The 19,839-nt window shown below is 36.3% G+C and overlaps 1 protein-coding gene and 1 long non-coding RNA gene across 4 annotated transcripts in view; both read left to right on the forward strand.

Annotated features, from left to right (window-relative positions):
* Positions 1 to 19,839, forward strand: part of LOC142985437 (segmentation protein cap'n'collar-like) — a 185,414-nt gene that overhangs the window by 9,496 nt on the left and 156,079 nt on the right. For all 3 annotated transcript variants that reach the window (XM_076133624.1, XM_076133625.1, XM_076133626.1), the window contains exon 2: positions 18,463 to 18,573. In XM_076133624.1, the coding sequence (XP_075989739.1) occupies positions 18,481 to 18,573 (93 nt within the window). In that variant the 5' untranslated portion in view covers positions 18,463 to 18,480. The remainder of the gene's footprint in view (positions 1 to 18,462; positions 18,574 to 19,839) is intronic.
* LOC142985443 (uncharacterized) overlaps positions 14,733 to 19,839 on the forward strand; it is a 161,186-nt gene continuing 156,079 nt past the window's right edge. The window contains exon 1 of the long non-coding RNA XR_012960207.1: positions 14,733 to 14,766. This is a non-coding gene — a long non-coding RNA (uncharacterized LOC142985443). The remainder of the gene's footprint in view (positions 14,767 to 19,839) is intronic.

The raw sequence follows: 19,839 nt of genomic DNA on the forward strand, positions 1-19,839 counted from the left end.
TTTATTTTATTTATTTTATTTATTTTATTTATTTTATTTATTTTATTTATTTTATTTATTTTATTTATTTTATTTATTTTATTTATTTTATTTATTTTATTTATTTTATTTATTTTATTTATTTTATTTATTTTATTTATTTTATTTATTTTATTTATTTTATTTATTTTATTTATTTTATTTATTTTATTTATTTTATTTATTTTATTTATTTTATTTATTTTATTTATTTTATTTATTTTATTTATTTTATTTATTTTATTTATTTTATTTATTTTATTTATTTTATTTATTTTATTTATTTTATTTATTTTATTTATTTTATTTATTTTATTTATTTTATTTATTTTATTTATTTTATTTATTTTATTTATTCTTTAAAAACAGTTGACAGACTGAACCACCACTGCACCTATGTAAATATATTATGATAATAATTTTAAGCTTTAGTATAAAGGTATATTACTCGGTTATAGCGCTTTAGGTGCTTAACATAATTTTGTAATCCCCATGGCTGTAAAAATGTTTTGAATGATACCTTATACATCTATTTGCCGTACAGAAGCCATATAAATATCTGATATAACGCTCAAGGCGCTATTAAAGACCTACGCAACTCTTTTATAGATGAGTAATACACTAGCCCTAAAAAAATCTGTTATAGAACCTAAGGCATTACAAAAAGCTTATTTACGCTCTTGAGCGCTATAAGCGCAACGCATAACTCCGTTTAAACTCCTTTATCTCCTAAAGTCCCCTTATACAGTTAACGGTGTTATAGAAGATTCCATTAACTCAGTTATACTTCCCTAGGCTGTCTAGCGATGCAATTACATGCTCATATATCACTATAAGTCATTAGTTTCCTACTAAACGGCTACTGTCCCGCCTAGCTGTTAAAGGGTTTGTTAAATAGCTAGTATACAACTTATAGAGAATTGTACAGCATTTGAACGACTCTTATGCAACTATCAGGCTGTATAACGACTGTATAAGCAGCTTGTGTGCTAGTTGGGCGTTGCATCACGATGTTTTCCTTCACCGTTGGAACTGATACACCGTGATAATTATTTCTAATACACACATAACTTGGAAAAGTCATTGGTGTGTTGCCTCGGGTTCGAACTGTCGACCACTTGTATGAGTGATGTCAACTTATACCACTCGGATATCACTGCCTTTCGGTAATTATATAGTTGCGTATTTTTATACTTATAAAAATGGAAACGCTGTGACTGAACGCCTTAGGAAGACATACACAGATCATATCGGTGACTAGCTGACCCGCGCAACTTCGCTTGCGTCACATAATAGAGAATGGGTCAAAATTTTCCCCGCTTTTGTAACCTTTTGTTACTGGTACCCTGCTCCTATTGGTCATAGCGTGATGATATATAGCCAATAGCAGACTTCCTCGATAAATGGGCTATCTAACACTAAAATAATTTTTCAAATCGGACCAGTTGTTTCCGAAATAAGCGCGTTCAAACAAACTCTTCAGCTTTATAATATTAGTATAGATTAAAAGAGTATAGAGCGACGGAATAATGATACCTCTTAAAAATTATCAAAGCAAATAATGTATTTTTTGTTACAACGTAAATCGTTAATTTATAGGTCAATATTTAAAAGATAAGTACAGTCACAAGTCAGAAGTTACATACGGAAATAAATATTCGGTCAAATATATGTATCGTAATGCAACCTTGCATGCCTGAGAGTTCTTTAGAACAGTTCTTGAAGGTATGCAAAGTCACTACACTTTGTCAGCGTGGTCAAGGCCTAACCCCTCCCTCATTATGAAAGGAGACCCTTGCTCAGCATAGGACAGTAATGGCAAAAAAAGCTAGTGAACCCTAAGGAAAAGAGAGCCCAGAATGAGCTCGACGACGGATCGCCTGACCCCTCATGACATATATCTTTTCTCTACACAAAAGAGCTCGATATTTGGGTACCTCACGAGCTCACTGAAAGAAACCAAATGAACCGTGTACTCATTTGTGATTCTTGAAGCCAAAGTGTTTTAATTACAAGTTCATGCATACTATAATGCGAAAAGACTTTTTCCCCGACCTGTTATTATTATGTCACCTTTCCTTGTCTTCCTTTAACACTATGTACAAATTTAGTAATCAGCTCAGGTTTCTAACCCACCCAATAACAAACCTTAGCATCATTGCGTAACCTCACTCTATAATTTAACTCATTATTCACTCTGAATACTCGTTTCGAACATTTCCATTAGATAAGTATATTAAAAAACGCAGTTTTTACGATCACCCATCACATAATAAACCTTAGCGTGGTCACTTAACCTCACTCTATAATTTAACTCATTACACACTTGAAACACACGTTTTGAACATGTGCACAAGATAAGTACTATATAATCTCATGTTTGTGTTCAATTGATGTTATATACTATAATTATGTGTTATATAGCGACTGACGCACATACAGATATTATCTGTTATTGTAGTGTCTGTATACTTAAAAAACACGAAATAGCATTTTTGAATTCATATTTACATTTTAACAACAGCCGCGCGGATCGATCTCTTAGGTTAAGTCTTGCCGAGGTTGTTCTATGGATGGGTGACCATCTTATACATATCGAGTTCCTCCGTGTTTCGTATTGTGCTATAAGTCAGGTAACTGTGTTTTGGAGGTCTGATAGACAGTCGCTGCATGTACAATACTGGTATTATGTTGCATCCGGCGAGAATGGAAGCCGACTACAACATAGTTGGAAGAAAGGCTAGACAGTATTTTACATGCAGCGACTGTCTATCAGACCTCCACTACACAGTTACCTGATTTATAACACGATTGACGACTAAGACTGGTTGTCAGACTTTCAAGCTACTGACTACTGTTAACGACAATCAAGAAACCGGGACCCACAATTTAACGCGCCTTCCGAAATACGCAGGAACACGAATGTATAAAATGGTCACCCATCTATAGTACAACCTTGGCAAGTGTAGCTTAACTTCGGAGATCAGTCCGCGTGGCTGTTGTTTACTAAGCCTTATAGTTCCAAAATCAGTCTCATGGTTGAAATATTCGTTTTATCAAAAAACTAAATAAATTCAAAATTAAATATGGATTTCTAGCCTTGAAAAACACCGTGATTTAAGCGATAGAATTACATTAAAATTACATACATTAAATGTAATAAATAAAGTCAGAATCATGGCCACCAAGTTTCCTAATTACATTATTATAATATTTTTAAAACTACGGAAATTCGATATTGATTTTCTGAGATAAGTATTTTCATGTTTTTTAACCCATTACTGTCCTACTGCTGGGCAAGGGTCTCTTCGGGTAATGAGGGAGGGGTTAGGCCTTGAGCCCACCACGCTAACCAAGTTGTCCAATGATATTTATTTATCTATTCAGATCAAATGTTGACACTTACGATAGTCGTTACAATTACTGAATCTACCACTAGCTCGGAAAGTGTACAGCCTTATGAGAAGAGCTAGCAACAAACTCACACACACTCTTTTCAATCGCCAAAAGATTTACAATGTGGTTGATACAATAATTGATCATTATTATTCGTATGGTTAGTGGTCAACCTAGTGTCAAAGTTGTTCAAGCCGCCCGAAGGCCTTTGACATGGCTTTACGACTGTTATCTTAATTGACAACAACCGGGACCGACTTTTTACGTGCCGTCCGAAGCACGGAGACGCTCAGTTCAAATACCACTATACGGTCACCCATCTATGGAATCACCGCGCCAAGGTTTGCTTAACTCACAGATCGTTTACCGACCGGTGTGCGCAACTGGCTATATAATTGATCATGCAGAGGACATTGTATTTACAACCATGCCATCAGCAAATTCATTATCTACAAACAAACAAATTGTCTATTTATCTAATCAAACGAAAATCGAAATTTCCCGTTTAAGTTAAAACTCCTGATCCGATTTTGATAAATTTAATAGTATTAGTTGATATAGCAGTGATAGCCGAGTGGTGTATGCATGCACGTACCATGCGGCAACACCAATGAATTTTCCAAGTTATGTGTGTATTAGAAATAATTATCACTTGTTCCAACGGTGAAGGAAAACATCGTGATGCAACCTTGCATGGCTGAGAGTTCTTTAGAACAGTTCTTGAAGGTATGCGAAGTCCACTTGGCCAGCGTGGTGGACTCAAGGTCTAACCCCTCCCTTATTACGGGAGGAGACCTTTGCCATGCAGTGAGACAGTAATGGCTTAAATTTATTATTTACTAGCTGACACGCGCAACTTCGCTTGCGTCACATAAGAGAGGATGAGTCATAATTTCTTCCGTTTTAGAATTTTTTTACTGGTACTCTGCTCTTATTGGTCGTAGCGTGATGATATATAGCCTATAGCCTTCCTCGATAGATGGCCTATCTAACACTGAAATAATCTTTCAAATCGGACCAGTAGATCCTGAGATTAACGCGTTCAAACAAACAAACAAATATAGATATAAGCTGTGAAATCGATAATCAATTCTATGTATCACTATTTTGCCCCACATTTTCTAAGTTATGTAACTCGAATGCCCACACATATACCATATATATGTATTAATGACTTTATTACTCATTAATTCATCGTATGGTTAGTGGTCAACCTAGTGTCAAAGTTGTTCAAACCTCTGACTCAACGACTGTTATCTTAATTGACAACAACCGGGATCAACTTTTGCACGGAGAGGCTCAGTTCAAATATTACTACGCGGTCACCCATCTATGGAATGACCGCACTATGGTTGCTTAACTCGTTGATCGTTTATCGACATGTGATTACAACAGTCTATGAACGCCTCATGTTAAATTATTTCAGTTTATAAGAAGTACTAGCTGACCCAGCAAACGTTGTTTTGCCATATAAATAAAAAAATGGTCACTTAGGGACATGAAAAATAGATGTTGGCCGATTCTCAGACCTACTCAATATGCTCACAAAATTTCATCAAAACCGGTCTAGCCGTTTCGGAGGAGTATGGCAACGAAAACTGTGACGCGAGAATTTTATATATTAGATGTTAAACTGAACTTTCAAAAAATAGAAGGTTAGTAATTTCTGTCAATAACATATGAACTTTAACCTTTAACTAAAATAACATTACACAAACTAATTTACTAAATAACGATCGAAATCTAAAAATATATTTACATTAGTAACTAACGGTCATCAGCATTGACTTATCATCTATACTAATATTATAAAGCTGAAGAGTTTGTTTGTTTGAACGCGCTAATCTCAGGAACTAATGATTCGATTTGAAAAAAATATTTCGGTGTTAGATAGCCCATTTATTGGGGAAGGCTTTAGGCTATATAACATCACACTACGGCCATTAGGAGCGGAGTAGCAACGAAAAATGTTACAAAAACGGGGAAAATTTATGACCCATTCTCTCTTATGTGACGCAAGCGAAGTTGCGCGGGTCAGCTAGTAAATGAATATTTTGGGACGATTCACACATGGTCATCTGATTCCAAAATAAGCAGAGCTTGTACTATGGTAACCAAATAACTGATAAACATACTTGTATACTTCTAAATACATATTTATATAAATAAATTCACAATCAGGCTCAAAACAAATACTCGTGCTCATCACACAAAGATGTCTCGGGTGGGATTCGAACCTATCACACGCAGCGCTACGTTTATAGCGGCGAGGTGACCACTTTAACCACTGCGCCAAACGTGAAACAACTTTAAAACAGGTATTATTTTACTGTTATGTTCTCTTTAAAATTTATTAATAGTGTAAAGTCTGTCGTCTAAATTATACTAAACAATAAACGGTATTTTCATATTTTGACACAAACGGCAAATCAAACGATCTTTGCGTAAAGCAAACCTTGACGAGATCATTCCATGGATGGGTGACCGCTTAGTGATATTTCAACTGAGCGTCTCCGTGCTTCGGAGGGCACGTAAAACGTCGGTTTCTGTTGTCTATTAAGATAACAGTCGTTAAGCCACGTCAAAGGTCTTCGAGCTTGAACAACTTTGACACTAGGTTGACCACTAACCATACGATAAAAAGAAGACTTCCAAAATCTTTTGACAAGAAAAAAGTCGCGAATAAAGATAGTGTAATATAATTATTTCTAGGAATAAATAAGGAAGACACGTTTTTTAAATGCTTAAGTCCAATTATAAACGAGATTATACTAACAAGCTTGCACTTTGAAACGATAAAAGAATCCTAATAGTCATTCTGACATACAAATTTATATGAATCATACCTACTATTGCTTAATATTTCAAGCATATTACTAAATGTATTAACGAAAAAATATAAGTGTTTGCTAAAAAACTGCTCACCGGTCGGTAAACGATCAGTGTGTTAAGTAACATTACATAGTTGTATGCAGTGTTTGAGCTGAGCGTCTCCGTGCTTCAAGTCACGGTTGTTGTTTAACATAACAACAGTTAACTCATGTCAAACGTACCAACTACTTTGACACTAGCTAGTAGCGCTCACCGGTCGGTAAACGATCAGTGTGTTAAGTAACATTACATAGATGTATGCAGTGTTTGAGCTGAGCGTCTCCGTGCTTCAAGTCACGGTTGTTGTTTAACATAACAACAGTTAACTCATGTCAAACGTACCAACTACTTTGACACTAGCTAGTAGCGCTCACCGGTCGGTAAACGATCAGTGTGTTAAGTAACATTACATAGATGTATGCAGTGTTTGAGCTGAGCGTCTCCGTGCTTCAAGTCACGGTTGTTGTTTAACATAACAACAGTTAACTCATGTCAAACGTACCAACTACTTTGACACTAGCTAGTAGCGCTCACCGGTCGGTAAACGATCAGTGTGTTAAGTAACATTACATAGATGTGTGCAGTGTTTGAGCTGAGCGTCTCCGTGCTTCAAGTCACGGTTGTTGTTTAACATAACAACAGTTAACTCATGTCAAACGTACCAACTACTTTGACACTAGTTAGTAGCACTCTTATGCCCGAATGTTTCTATTCTACCTCTATAATCGGACAGAATTATAGATAGTAACACCCTTATCAAACCGCCTTACCAACTTGTCAAAACTTGTCGAAGTATTTGGTACGTTTGACATGAGTTAACTGTTGTTATGTTAAACAGCAACCGTGACTTGAAGCACGGAGACGCTCAGCTCAAACACTGCATACATCTATGTAATGTTACTTAACACACTGATCGTTTACCGACCGGTGAGCGTGGCTCGCGTCTCTAAATATTTATTTAAGTTTATTCAAATTCGAAAATTCTCGCGAATAATTTGCAATTAAAATTAGCGTCGTCTCATTACAAGGTGTATTAATAATAGGTTGTTATTAATTACGTTTGACCTAACAAAAGCCTAAAAGGATTCTCAAGGCTTTTATTTTAAAAGCAGTTGTTTTTTTCTGATAATCTATACTAATATTATAAAGCTGAGGACTCGTTTGTTTGTTTGAACGCGCGAATCTCAGGAATTCCGGGTTCGATTTGAAAAATTATTTCAGTGTTAGATAGCCTATTGATAGAGGACGGCTATAGGCTATATATCATCACGCTACGACAAATAGGAGCGTCACCTAAGAGGGAATAGGTCAACATTTTCCCCGTTCTTGTAACATTTTTTACTGGTACTCTGCTCCTATTGGTCGTAGCGTGATGATATATAGCCTATAGCCTTCTTCGATAAATGGGCTATCCAACACTGAAAGAATTTTTCTAATCGGACCAGTAGTTCCCGAGATTCGCGCGTTCAAACAAACAAACAAACAAACTCTTCAGCTTTATAATATTAGTATAGATAACAAACATACATACAAAAAAGCTGCAATCAACATGTCTAAATTTTGTAGCGAGATTAATGAGAACTGTGAAGGTTTTTGTTTGAAAAATCGCAAAAACTGTATAAGTGTATACCACTCATTAGATCACAAGGCCGGGTGTGTAAAAACTATTGGTAATACACACTTACACGTGTATTAAATCATTCCTTGTTACTAAGGACGCAGATAAATCCATACTAATATTATAAATGCGAAAGTAACTCTGTCTGTCTGTCTGTCTGTTACTCAATCACGCCTAAACTACTGAACCAATTTGAATGAAATTTGGTATGAAGATATTTTGATACCCGAGAAAGGAATTAGGCTACTTTTTACCCCGGGAAAATAACGCATTTCCCGGGAAAATTCAGGTGGCGAACGCAGTCGCAAATATTCAATATTATAATGACACTGAATTAACAAAATTCCGTTGTCATGGCAACTGTTTTAATGGCGGATATGCCTTAGCGCGATTTCGTTATATTAAGAGATACCTATAAATAATTTTGAGAATATTTTTGTGAAAAAAAAAGCATATTTTATATCATCACGCTACGACTATCAGAGTAACAGTAAAAAGTGTTACAAAAACTTGGAAAATTCTGACCCATTCTCTCTTATGTGACGCAAGCGAAGTTGCGCGGGTCAGCTAGTAATAAATAAAAATCATTGGCCCCCGGTTTCTGAGGTACATTTAGCGGTAGTTTATCTATTCAAGAGTGTCAAAACTCATACAAAAAAAACGCTATTGAATAGATAAACTACCGTTAAATTTACTCAGAAACCGAGGGTGGGAAACTCACACACAGTCATTTGATTCCAAACTAAGCAGAGCTTGTACTGTAACCAGATAACTGATAAACATACTTATATACTTTGTAACTTATATAGATACATTAACAACCAGGCTCAGAACAAATACTCGTGCTCATCACACAAATATTTGTCCAGGGTGGAATTCGCAGTAGCTGCATGTAAAATACTGGTATTCAGCTGCATCCGGTGAGACTGGAAGCCGACTACAACATAGTTGGAAGAAAGACTAGACTGATTTTATTACTTTTTATTATGACAGTTCTTTCCACTTGAACGAATTCGCCGGTTTTAACCAGTTTCGTATAAAAAGGCATGATAATTGTTTTTACTTTTTAAGTATGACGTAGGGTTGTAACAAAACGTTTGGTCCGCGTTTTAATAACTGCAGATTTTCCTCAAGAACTTAAGTTTCAAGGTCCGCAAAACTGAACGCCAGTTAAGTTGGAGACAAGACGCTGGGACCCCTGCGTCGGCAGGTCGTGGGTTCGATTCTCACAGAGGACAATTATTTGTGCGATCTTTATAAAAGTCCCCGCGACACAAGACCAATTCTTAGTGCGGCAGTTTTATAAAAAAAATAATAGAACCCTTGCTTACGCTTCCGTATCCACAAAACGCACGGTGCTGAAACTTAAATAAATAAATATCATTAGAAAACTCACACACGGTCGTTTGATTATAGACTAAGCAGAGCTTGTACTGTAACCAGATAACTGATAAATATATACTTCTTAATACATACTTATATAGATACATTAACATCCAGGCTCAGAACAAATACTCGTGCTCATCACACAAAGATTTGTCTCGGCCGGGATTCGAACTCACCACACGTGGCGCTTTGGTTATTGCGGCGAGTTTACTTTAACCACTGCGCCAAATGTGCAGTTAACTTTTTTTGTCACATTGTTGTTTTATATTTAAAACTCCAATTCACATCCTATAGACCCCTCTTACAGCCCTAATGTGACGTAATACATGCATTATATAGTATCGGTTCATGCTTCACCGAATTTGAACAATACTCTAAAAATTTGGTGACAAGCTAAATTTAGACTACCAGTTAAATTGAACGTTTTAAAATAGCTCTTGTTAACTGAAGATAAAGATCACAGGTTCGATTCTTGATTGATTTTTTATTTGTTTGGCTTAAACCAGTTTTAGCCAGAGACTTAGTTCGCGTGGAACGTTTTTTCAGAGGTAAAAAGTATCCTATGTGTTCATTTAAAGTTTTCAAGTTATATAGTGTCTGTGAGCGTTATTTTATCATGAAAATAAAATTCAGTACCCTCTTTAAAGTAAAAGTAAAGTAAAGTCGGTCCCGGTTGTTGTCTACTAAGATAACAGTCGTTAAGCCATGTCAAAGGCCTCTCGGGCGGCTTGAACAACTTTGACACTAGGTTGACCACTAACCATACGACAAACAAACAGTACCCTCTTTACTTAATAGTTATACCAGTTTAATAAATTTGTGTTTATTATCACTTCTTATCGTATGGTTAGTGGTCAACCTAGTGTCAAAATTATTCAAGATGCCCTAAGGCCTTTGAAATGGCTTAACGACTGTTATCTTAATAGATAACAACCGGGACCGACTTCTTACGTGCCCTCCGAAACACGGAGACGCCCAGCTCAAATATCACTATGCGGTCACCCATCTATGGTATGACCGCGCCAAAGGTTGCTTAACCCACAGATCGTTTACTGACTGGTGAACGCAACTGGTTATTTTATCATGAAAATGAAATACAGTGACTTCTTTAAATAATAGTCACCCCATTTTTTTAATTTTTGTGTTGTGGAAAGAAATCCCGCAAAAGGCAGAATTCTTGAAAAGAAAAAATGTTTTGAATATTGTACTTAACTAAAACTAAGTAATTTAATTCTAGTAATTCTACAAGCAATCTTACAATCTCACTCTTTTTATAGTATTAAATTAATATCCATAGTGTCAATTTAGGTGTCAAATATTTTTGCGAAATTAGGTCAATAATTTTGACGTTTCATACGAATAGCACAGTTAAATTACTAAATTTGACCTAAATAAATATCTAAATGCTTAGATTCTATAAGATTAGAAATCTATGTACGCTAAATCACAATAGTTTACACCCAAAATACTGTTTTTGCTATCTATACCTACTATATGATAATAGATACATAGGTACATACATAATATCACGCCTTGTTCCCATAAGTTAAGGCAGAGACCAAAGAACGTCACTTGGTACGATCCTTATAAACTTCCCTTGCTTCATTCATATACATACACTAGCTGACTCGCGCACCTTCGCTTGCGTCACATAGGAGAGTATGGTCAAAATTTTCCCCGTTTTTGTAACATTTTTTACTGCTGCTCTGCTCCTATTGGTCGTAGCGTGATAATATATAGCCTATAACCTTCCTCGATAAATGGACTATCTAACACTGCAAGAATATTTCAAATCGCACCCGCAGTTCTTGAGATTAGCGCGTTCAAATAAACTAACTCTTCAGCTTTATAATATTAGTATAGATTATAATATTAGTATAGATTAAACATGCAACGATAGAGTTTAAATGTATGGATATATACTAGTAGGTACTACTAAGTGTCGGTCAAAGTGAAACATGCATGGTATGTTCGCCATATTTTTCGTCTGGCCATATTTGACTTAGGTACCTTACATATAGTTTCTTACGGAAACATATACATATGACATCGATACTATGTAAATTAAAATAAAAAATAAATAAAATTATGTATAGAAACTCATAGGCACATTTTTGTCACAAACTTGTTTATACACATGTCACTAATCGTCTTTTCATGTTAATTAGTAACTAAGGTTAAAATCTATACTAATATTATAAAGCTGAAGAGTTTGTTTGTTTGTTTGAACGCGCTAATCTCAGAAACTACTGGTCTGATTTGAAAAAATCTTTCATTGTTAGATAGCACACTTATCGAGGAAGGCTATAGGCTATATAACATCACGCTACGGTCATTAGGAGCGGAGTAGCAACGAAAAATGTTACAAAAACGGGGAAAAATTTACGCATTCTCTCTTATGTGACGCAAGCGAAGTTGCGCGGGTCAACTAGTTAGTAACTAAGGTTGTGTCAAAATCCGTTATAAATAGTATTTATAATAAAACCTTTTGTCATTTACCTTGATGACTTACCTCGTGGCTTAGTTAAGCAACGAGTGCCGAGGTTGATCTGTGGATGGGTGGCCATCTTATACATATCGAGTTCCTCCGTGTTTCGGAGGGCACGCAAAACGTCGTTCCCAGTTGTTGTCAATCAAGATAGCATTTTATCCTGTATATTTCAAGTTATTTTGATTGACTTTTTACGTGCCCTCCGAAGCACGGGGACGCCCAGTTCTAATACTACTACTACTACGCGGTCACCCATCTATGAAATGACCGCGCTAAAGTTTGCTTTACCCACAGATCGTTTACCGGTGAGCGCAAGTAGCTACAGGCGCCTCAATTAGAACCTTATGATAAACAGTCGTAAATTATTACAGTTTCCTTATCTTAGGAATAATCTATCATTTTTGAGAGGCGCCCATAGCCAGTTGCGCTCACCGGTCGGTAAACGATCTGTGGGTTAAGCAACCATTGGCGCGGTCATTCCATAGATGGGTGACCGCATAGTGGTATTTGAACTGGGCGTCTCCGTGCTTCGGAGGGCACGTTAAAAGTCGGGCCCGGTTGTTGTCTACTAAGATAACAGTCGTTAAGCCAGGTCAAAGGCCTCTCGGGCTTGAACAACTTTGACACCAGGTTGACCACTAACCATACGACAAATAAACTTATGATAAACACTCGTATATTGTTACAGCTCCCTTATCTTAGGAATAATCTATCATTTTTGACAAAATACTGATATAAGTCTTATCTCTTCGTAAAAACTACTAGGATTGGTTTAATACTTACAGGTGGTAGAATTTATTGTTTTTATAATGACATCATATTTATATTAGAAATAATTATCACATGCTCCAACGGTGAAGGAAAACATCGTGAGGAAACCTTGCATGCCTAAAATTTGTTTAATACATTCATTGAGGGCATGCAAAGTCCCCAACCCGCACTTAGCCAGCGTGGTGGACTCAAGGCCTAACCCCTCCCTCATTACGGGAGGAGACCCTTGCCCAGCAGTGGGACAGTAATGGGTTAAATTTATTATTTTTTATTTATCATATTTATTACTAAAATGATAATGGCAGTTTTTTCAGCTGAAATTACCGAAAATATAGAAAGTGAAAATCTTATGTGTTAATCCAGGTTATAGACTATCAGTGTACCTAATTTCATTAAAATCTGTACAGTAGTTTTTGTGTGAAAGAGTAACAAACATACATACGTACTTGCAAACTTTCGCATTTTGGTTGGTTGGAAAAATATTAATAAAAAAACAATTAAAATATATTAAATCGTCCTTTTGGTGATTTATTTATTTTTATTTGAAAATTATTATAATAATGGATTAGATTATGGTCAAAAGCATAATAAACACATACTAGCTGACCCGCGCAACTTCGCTTGCGTCACATAAGAGAGAATGGGTCATATTTTTCACCGTTTACGTAACATTTTTCGTTGCTACTCCGCTCCTAATGGGCGTAGCGTAATGTTATAAAGCCTGTAGCCTTGCTTAATAAATAGGCTATCCATCAGTAAAAGAGTTTTTAAATTCGCACCAGTAGTTCCTGAGATTAGCGCGTTCAAACAAACAAACTCTATAATTTTATAATATTAGTATAGAAAATTAAGGAAATCTATGCCTATGATTAAAAAATGTGATGGCAATATGTTTTTAGGCCTAAAATCCAAATAAATATTTAATCTTGTTTGTTTGAGTTGCCTCTGTGGCGCAGTGGTTTAGGTCACCACGCCAATACCATTGCGTCACGAGGTCGTAGATTCGATTCCCACACAGAACAATTATTTGTGCGATCCACAAATGATTGTTTCGGGTCTGGTTGTACTTTGTGTCCGTTGTTTGTATGTTTGTAAAAGTCCCCACGACACAAGATCAATTCTTAGTGAGGGAGTTGTCTTTTTAAAAAAAGCAAAAAAGAATTTTGTTTGTTTGTTTGCTAAGATACTGAAACTGAAATGCGGATGTAGGTATATAATATATGTAAATATGTATGTTTATCAGTAATCTAGTTACCATAGTACGAGATATTCTAATCAAATGACCGTGTGTCAGTTGTCCAAACATTATAAAATATAATTTATCAAAATTAAGCACTTTTAGTAATCAAAACATTAATTAATTATATTTATTATCTAGATAAAAGATACAAAAACAATTTTACAGGAAAAATACAATAAATTTATCTTTCTGATAAAAAAAAATAGTTACATATTTTTCGTATGGATATATTTTTGTAGACTACCTATAAATCAGTCTAGCCTTTCTTCCAACTATGTTGTAGTCGGCTTCCAGTCTCACCGGATGCAGCTGAATACCAGTATTGTACATGCAGCGACGGTCTATCAGACCTCCACAACACAGTTTTACATAGATAATACCACGCCTTTTATTCTCAAAGGTGCAAGCTATGGTATGAAATACACCCACGTTTCGCCATTAACAATGTTAGTCTCATGTAATAGGAGGCGAGCCTATTGCCACATATTCCCCGGGTTAAAATTGATAATATTTTAATGAAAAAAAAAAGAAAAGGGCTGCTTTTTTTCGGGATGGCAACACTAAAAATAAATTGAAACCATTAATGTCCCACTGCTGGGCAAGGGTCTCCTCTCGTAATAAGGGAGGGGTTAGGCCTTGAGTCCACCACGCTGGCCACTGGGTTGGGGACTTTGCATACCTTCAAGAACTGATCTAAAGTACTCTTAGGCAAAGTTGCATCACGATGTTTTCCTTCACCGTTGGAACAAGTGATAATTATTTCTGAAACACACTTCGAAAAGTCATTGGTGTGTTGCCTCGGGTTCGAACCTGTTACCACTTGCGTGGATACCAACTTATACCACTCGGCTATCTCATGGCAACACTGGCTAGTTAAATATTGTCAATTTGGCACTAATCATAAATAAATAAATTTAACCCATTAATGTCCCACTGTCTGGCAAGGGTCTCCTCCCGTAATGAGGGAGGGGTTAGGCCTTGAGTCCACCACGCTGGCCAAGTGCGGGTTGGGTTTCACTAGTCATCTATACTTACTAATATTATAAAGCTGAAGAGTTTGTTTGTTTGTTTGTTTGTTTGTTTGTTTGAACGCGCTAATCTCAGGAACTACTGGTCCGATTTGAAAAATTCTTTCAGTGTTAGATAGCCTATTTATCGAGGAAGTTTATAGGCTATATATCATCACGCTACGGCCATTAGGAGCGGAGTAGCAACGAAAAATGTTACAAAAACGGGCAAAATTATGACCCATTCTCTCTTATGTGACGCAAGCGAAGTTGCGCGAGTCAGCTAGTCGTCAAATAAATTGACCTGTCAAAAAAACAAGTACATATTTCAATTATAGTGTATGTACTGTTAAAAACTGTCAGTCATTTCTTAATCAGTTTGAAATAGAAGTGATGTCATGTTATGAAAAATAAAGGTTTTTTTTTTATATAAGATAAGGTATATAGTACATAGTAAATATATATTTATATTTTTTTAACTTAGTAATATTATAAATGCCAATTGTTGTAAGAATTTAAATTAAATTTGTTCTCGTAAAATGTTCATTAATTTGACATTTATTCTGTGGATGCGTGACCATCTTATACATATCGAGTTCCTCCGTGTTTTGGAAGGCACGTTAAATTGTGGGTACCGGCTGTTATTTTCGGAGATCTTTGACACTCGTTACCAGCAGTCAGAAGCTTAAATGTCTGACAACCAGCCTTACTTTGTATCGTGTTATAAGCCAAGTAACTGTGTTGTGTAGGTCTGATAGACAGTCGCTGCACATAAAATACTGGTATTCAACTGCATCCGGTGAGACTGGAAGCCGACTACAACATAGTTGGGAAAAAAGGCTAATGAAACGCTATTGAATAGATAAACTACCGCTAAATGTACCTCAGAAACCGGGGGTAAGCCAGTTAATATGTTGCTACCCTTACACTATAATTAACTGATCGTATTAAACAATTGATAAGAACAAATCTTATCAGCCAATCGTTACTATGTAAGATTATATTATTAAGTTATTATAAATAAGAATTATATTGAACACGCGCCACGGAAGTGATTGGAGGCTTGTGGGAGCTTATAAATACGTGCCCGATTACTTATCTGATAGAATTAAAGAATAGTTTATCGTATGGTTAGTGGTCAACTTAGTGTCAAAGTTGTTCAATCCTGAAAAGCCTTTGACATGACTTAACGATTATTATCTTAATTAACAACAACCGGGGACGACTTTTAACATGCTCTCCGAAGCACGGAGACACTCAGTACTAATACTATTTTTCGGTCACTCATCTATGTACTGTCCGCAGTAAGGTTGCTTAACCTTCTGATCGATTATCGATCGGTGAGCGCAACTAACTTTGATCATCCTAGAGTTTATGTGAACACCTAACAAACTTTACTAAAAAGCAGAATTACCGAAATATATATTATGTACCTACACGCATAACTTTTGAACAAGTAAACCGAATAGGATGATTCTTTTTTTTTAACATGTTTGTAACTGTCAGGACAAAACTTGTATAGGATCGATGGGATCAAAATTCTTACGGGAATGGACGCAACGGAATAAAACTATACCCAGACGACGTCGGGCTACTCCGCTAGTAAAATATATATTCAAGTGGGCTCCCATACCTACTTTATATTTTTGCTTCTCGATTTTATAGCACATTTTTTTCACGTGGACGAACGTCGCGCGCAAATGTTAGTGTTCTTTATCTTTATAACGGCGAAGGCAAACATCGTTACAAAACCTTGAATATTTGTAATTCCTGAAGTTTTTCACTACAGGTGCAGTTTTATACGTTATCTAAACACTACAATTTAGAGATAGCATTTTTATATCTTATCTCGTGTACCTAGTATGATCGATGTTTGTGAAAAGTATAGATAAATATACGTCTGTCTCTCTCTTACATACGGGCAGATTTTTTATAAACATAAATAATACAGAATTGAGGACTTCCTCCATTTTTAAAAGTCGGTAAACTGACGGTGGACTCTCTATGAAGGACTAGCTGACCCGCGCAACTTCGCTTGCGTCATATAGAATAGAATGGGTCATAATTTTCCCCGTTTTTGTAACATTTTTTACTGGTACTCTGCTCCTATTAGTCGTAGCGTGATGATATAAAACCTATAAGCTTCCTCGATAAATTTGCTATCTAACACAGAAATAATTTTTCAAATCGGACCTGTAGTTCCTGAGATTAGCGAATTCAAACAAACAAACTCGTCAACTTTATAATATTAGTATAGATAAAGCCCATTTAAATATATATAACTCAAGGACTGACTGACTGACATAGTGATCTATCAACGCACAGACCAAACTACTGGACGGATCGAACTGAAATTTGGCATGTAGTTCTAGTATTGATTAAGAGACTGTACTAAGTCACAAACCTCGCGCACGAAGTCGCGGGTAGAAGCTAGTTGTTATAAATGGAGCTTATTGTTAGTTACGCGCCAAAACTGCTGAACGAAATTTGAAAGAAATAGGATACATTTTACCCATGAACATCTTTCCATGAAGTCATAGTAGCCGAGAGTTTTGTATTATGTCCGGTATATGACACACTCGCCCCCTATTACATGGGACTAACATTGTTAATGGCGAAACGTGGGTGTATTTCATACGCCCACGTTTCGCCTACAAGAATAGCATTTGTGATATTATATATGTTTAATTCCGTGGCGCAGTGGTTTAGTTAACCACGCCGCTACTATTGCGTCAGGAGGTCATGGGTTTGATTCCCACACGGGCCAATTATTTGTGCGGTCCACAAATAATTGTTTCGAGTCTGGTTGTACTTTGTATCCGTTGTTTGTATGTTTGTAAAAGTCCCCGCGACACAAGAGTAGGTAATTATTAGAGCGGGAGATGTGTTTAAAAAAAATGGCGAAACGTAAGTGCATTTCATATACCTCTGCCTACAGCTTTTGGTATAACAGGCGTGATATTATGTATGTATGTTTGTTATAGTATATAATAGTTACACGTTCCCATCTTAGTGTCTGACCTTTGATAACTGCTACAGTACGTATTATTTATTGTCCAAAACAATATGATAAAAAACTCTTCAAGGATAAATCAATTGCTAATATGTTTGTCTATATCATTGGACAACTCACACACGGTCATTTGATTTCAAACTAAGCAGAGCTTGTACTGTAACCAGATAACTGATAACACATACTTATTTATATACCTGTAAATACATACTTATATAGATACATTAACATCCAAGCTCAGAACAAATACTCATGCTCATCACACAAATGTGTTGTAAGTCTGCGTGTGGCGGGATTTGAACAGCCGTACGGTTATGGCGGCGAGATAAATAAATAAATATGTCATTGGACAACTCACACACGGTCATTTGATTTCAAACTAAGCAGAGCTTGTACTGTAACCACTAACCAGACAACTGTTACAAACCTTGTCCCGACAGTTACAAACATGTTAAAAAAAGAATTATCCAATTCGGTTTAGTTGTTCAAAAGTTATGTGCACACATACATTTCGGTAATTGATTTCTTTTTTTATATAAGAGAGAGTTGGGATAGATCTTTTTATTCAATCAGCACCCTCCCTACTAAACAAATTTAAAATAATCACCGCCATTTTTTATTGCTTGAAACATAAGAAACTTTTTCTTCCAGACACAGCAAGACTCCAAAATGCTGATGGACGACGTGCTGCCCACCATGAGGAGCCTCAGTCCTGATCCTGAGGACATCTCTCCCATAGCCAAGAAGATGAACAGCAACCAGGTAGGATAACCACTTGTTTTTACCTGTACCCACATAATTATACACAACACACAACGTTTAAGTTTAAGGAAATAGCGCATGTTTTATTATACTTGTCTCATCCCCAGTTTCTGAAGTACATTTAACGGTAGTTTATCTGTTCAATAGCGTTAAAATTACTATAAAAAAACGCTATTGAATAGTTAAACTACCGCTAAATGTACTCAGAAACCGGGGGATAGGCCGCCGACCTTTAGTTCCCTTTTTTTATGTGTTGCCATAACATAAAAATTAACAAGGTCAACAGAACCTTAAGTTCAAGTTTGTGGGGTCATCACCCTTGCTCCCGGTCCTGACCCCTTTTCCCAAAATGGCGGCCTCTGAAAATCGCAAGCCGAAATTAAACTTTTCTATAGACTAACCATAATTTCGCAAAAGCTGTTGCTTGTGGCAAACGGAGAAAAACGGCAGAACACAGCAAGTTATTTTGCCCGTAAAATAGTGTTATATTGTTCTATAATGCTATCTTTTATATATTGTCCTTGAAACGCATTTCTACACAAAATTTTAGGTATAGACACTACATAATAGATAATAAGTAAATAAGGAAATAATACGTGCATGCGTACTAAATGCAGTGATCCAAATAAAATAATCTTATCGTTTCTGTTCAAGTAATTTATAAGGAAATGTGTGATAGACACACCTTTTGTCATTGAGTAGCGTCGAATGATTGTTATCTAAATTATACGGTATATGTTGACACCTTCCACGCGAGTGATCGCAGGTTCGAACCCGAGGCAATATACCTAATACCAATGACTTTTCCAAGTTATGTGTGTATTAGAAATAATGATCACTTGTTCCAACGGTGAAGGAAAACATCGTAATGCAACCTTGCATGCCTGAGAGTTCTTTAAAACAGTTCTTGGATGTTGTCTGCTGCCTCCGTGGCGCAGTGGTTTAGATCGCCACGCCGCTACCATTGCGTCGGGAGGTCGTGGGTTCGATTCCCACACGGAACAATTTATTTGTGCGTTCTACAAGTACTTGTTTCAGGTCTGGTTGTACTTTGTGTCCGTTGTTTGCATGTTTGTAATAGTCACCTTTACACACACACACTGTATCGCACGTTCTTAGTATCGTACAGGATTACGCGCGGGAAAGCAGCGCGCTCCGAGAGAGCGATTTTCTTCCATAGATGGGTGACCGCATAGTGGCATTTGAGCTGGGCGTCTCCGTTCTTCGGAGGGCACGTAAAAAGTCGGTCCCGGTTGTTGTCTACTA

This window comes from Anticarsia gemmatalis, chromosome 30 (genome assembly GCF_050436995.1).
Source record: "Anticarsia gemmatalis isolate Benzon Research Colony breed Stoneville strain chromosome 30, ilAntGemm2 primary, whole genome shotgun sequence".
NCBI lineage: Eukaryota > Metazoa > Arthropoda > Insecta > Lepidoptera > Erebidae > Anticarsia > Anticarsia gemmatalis.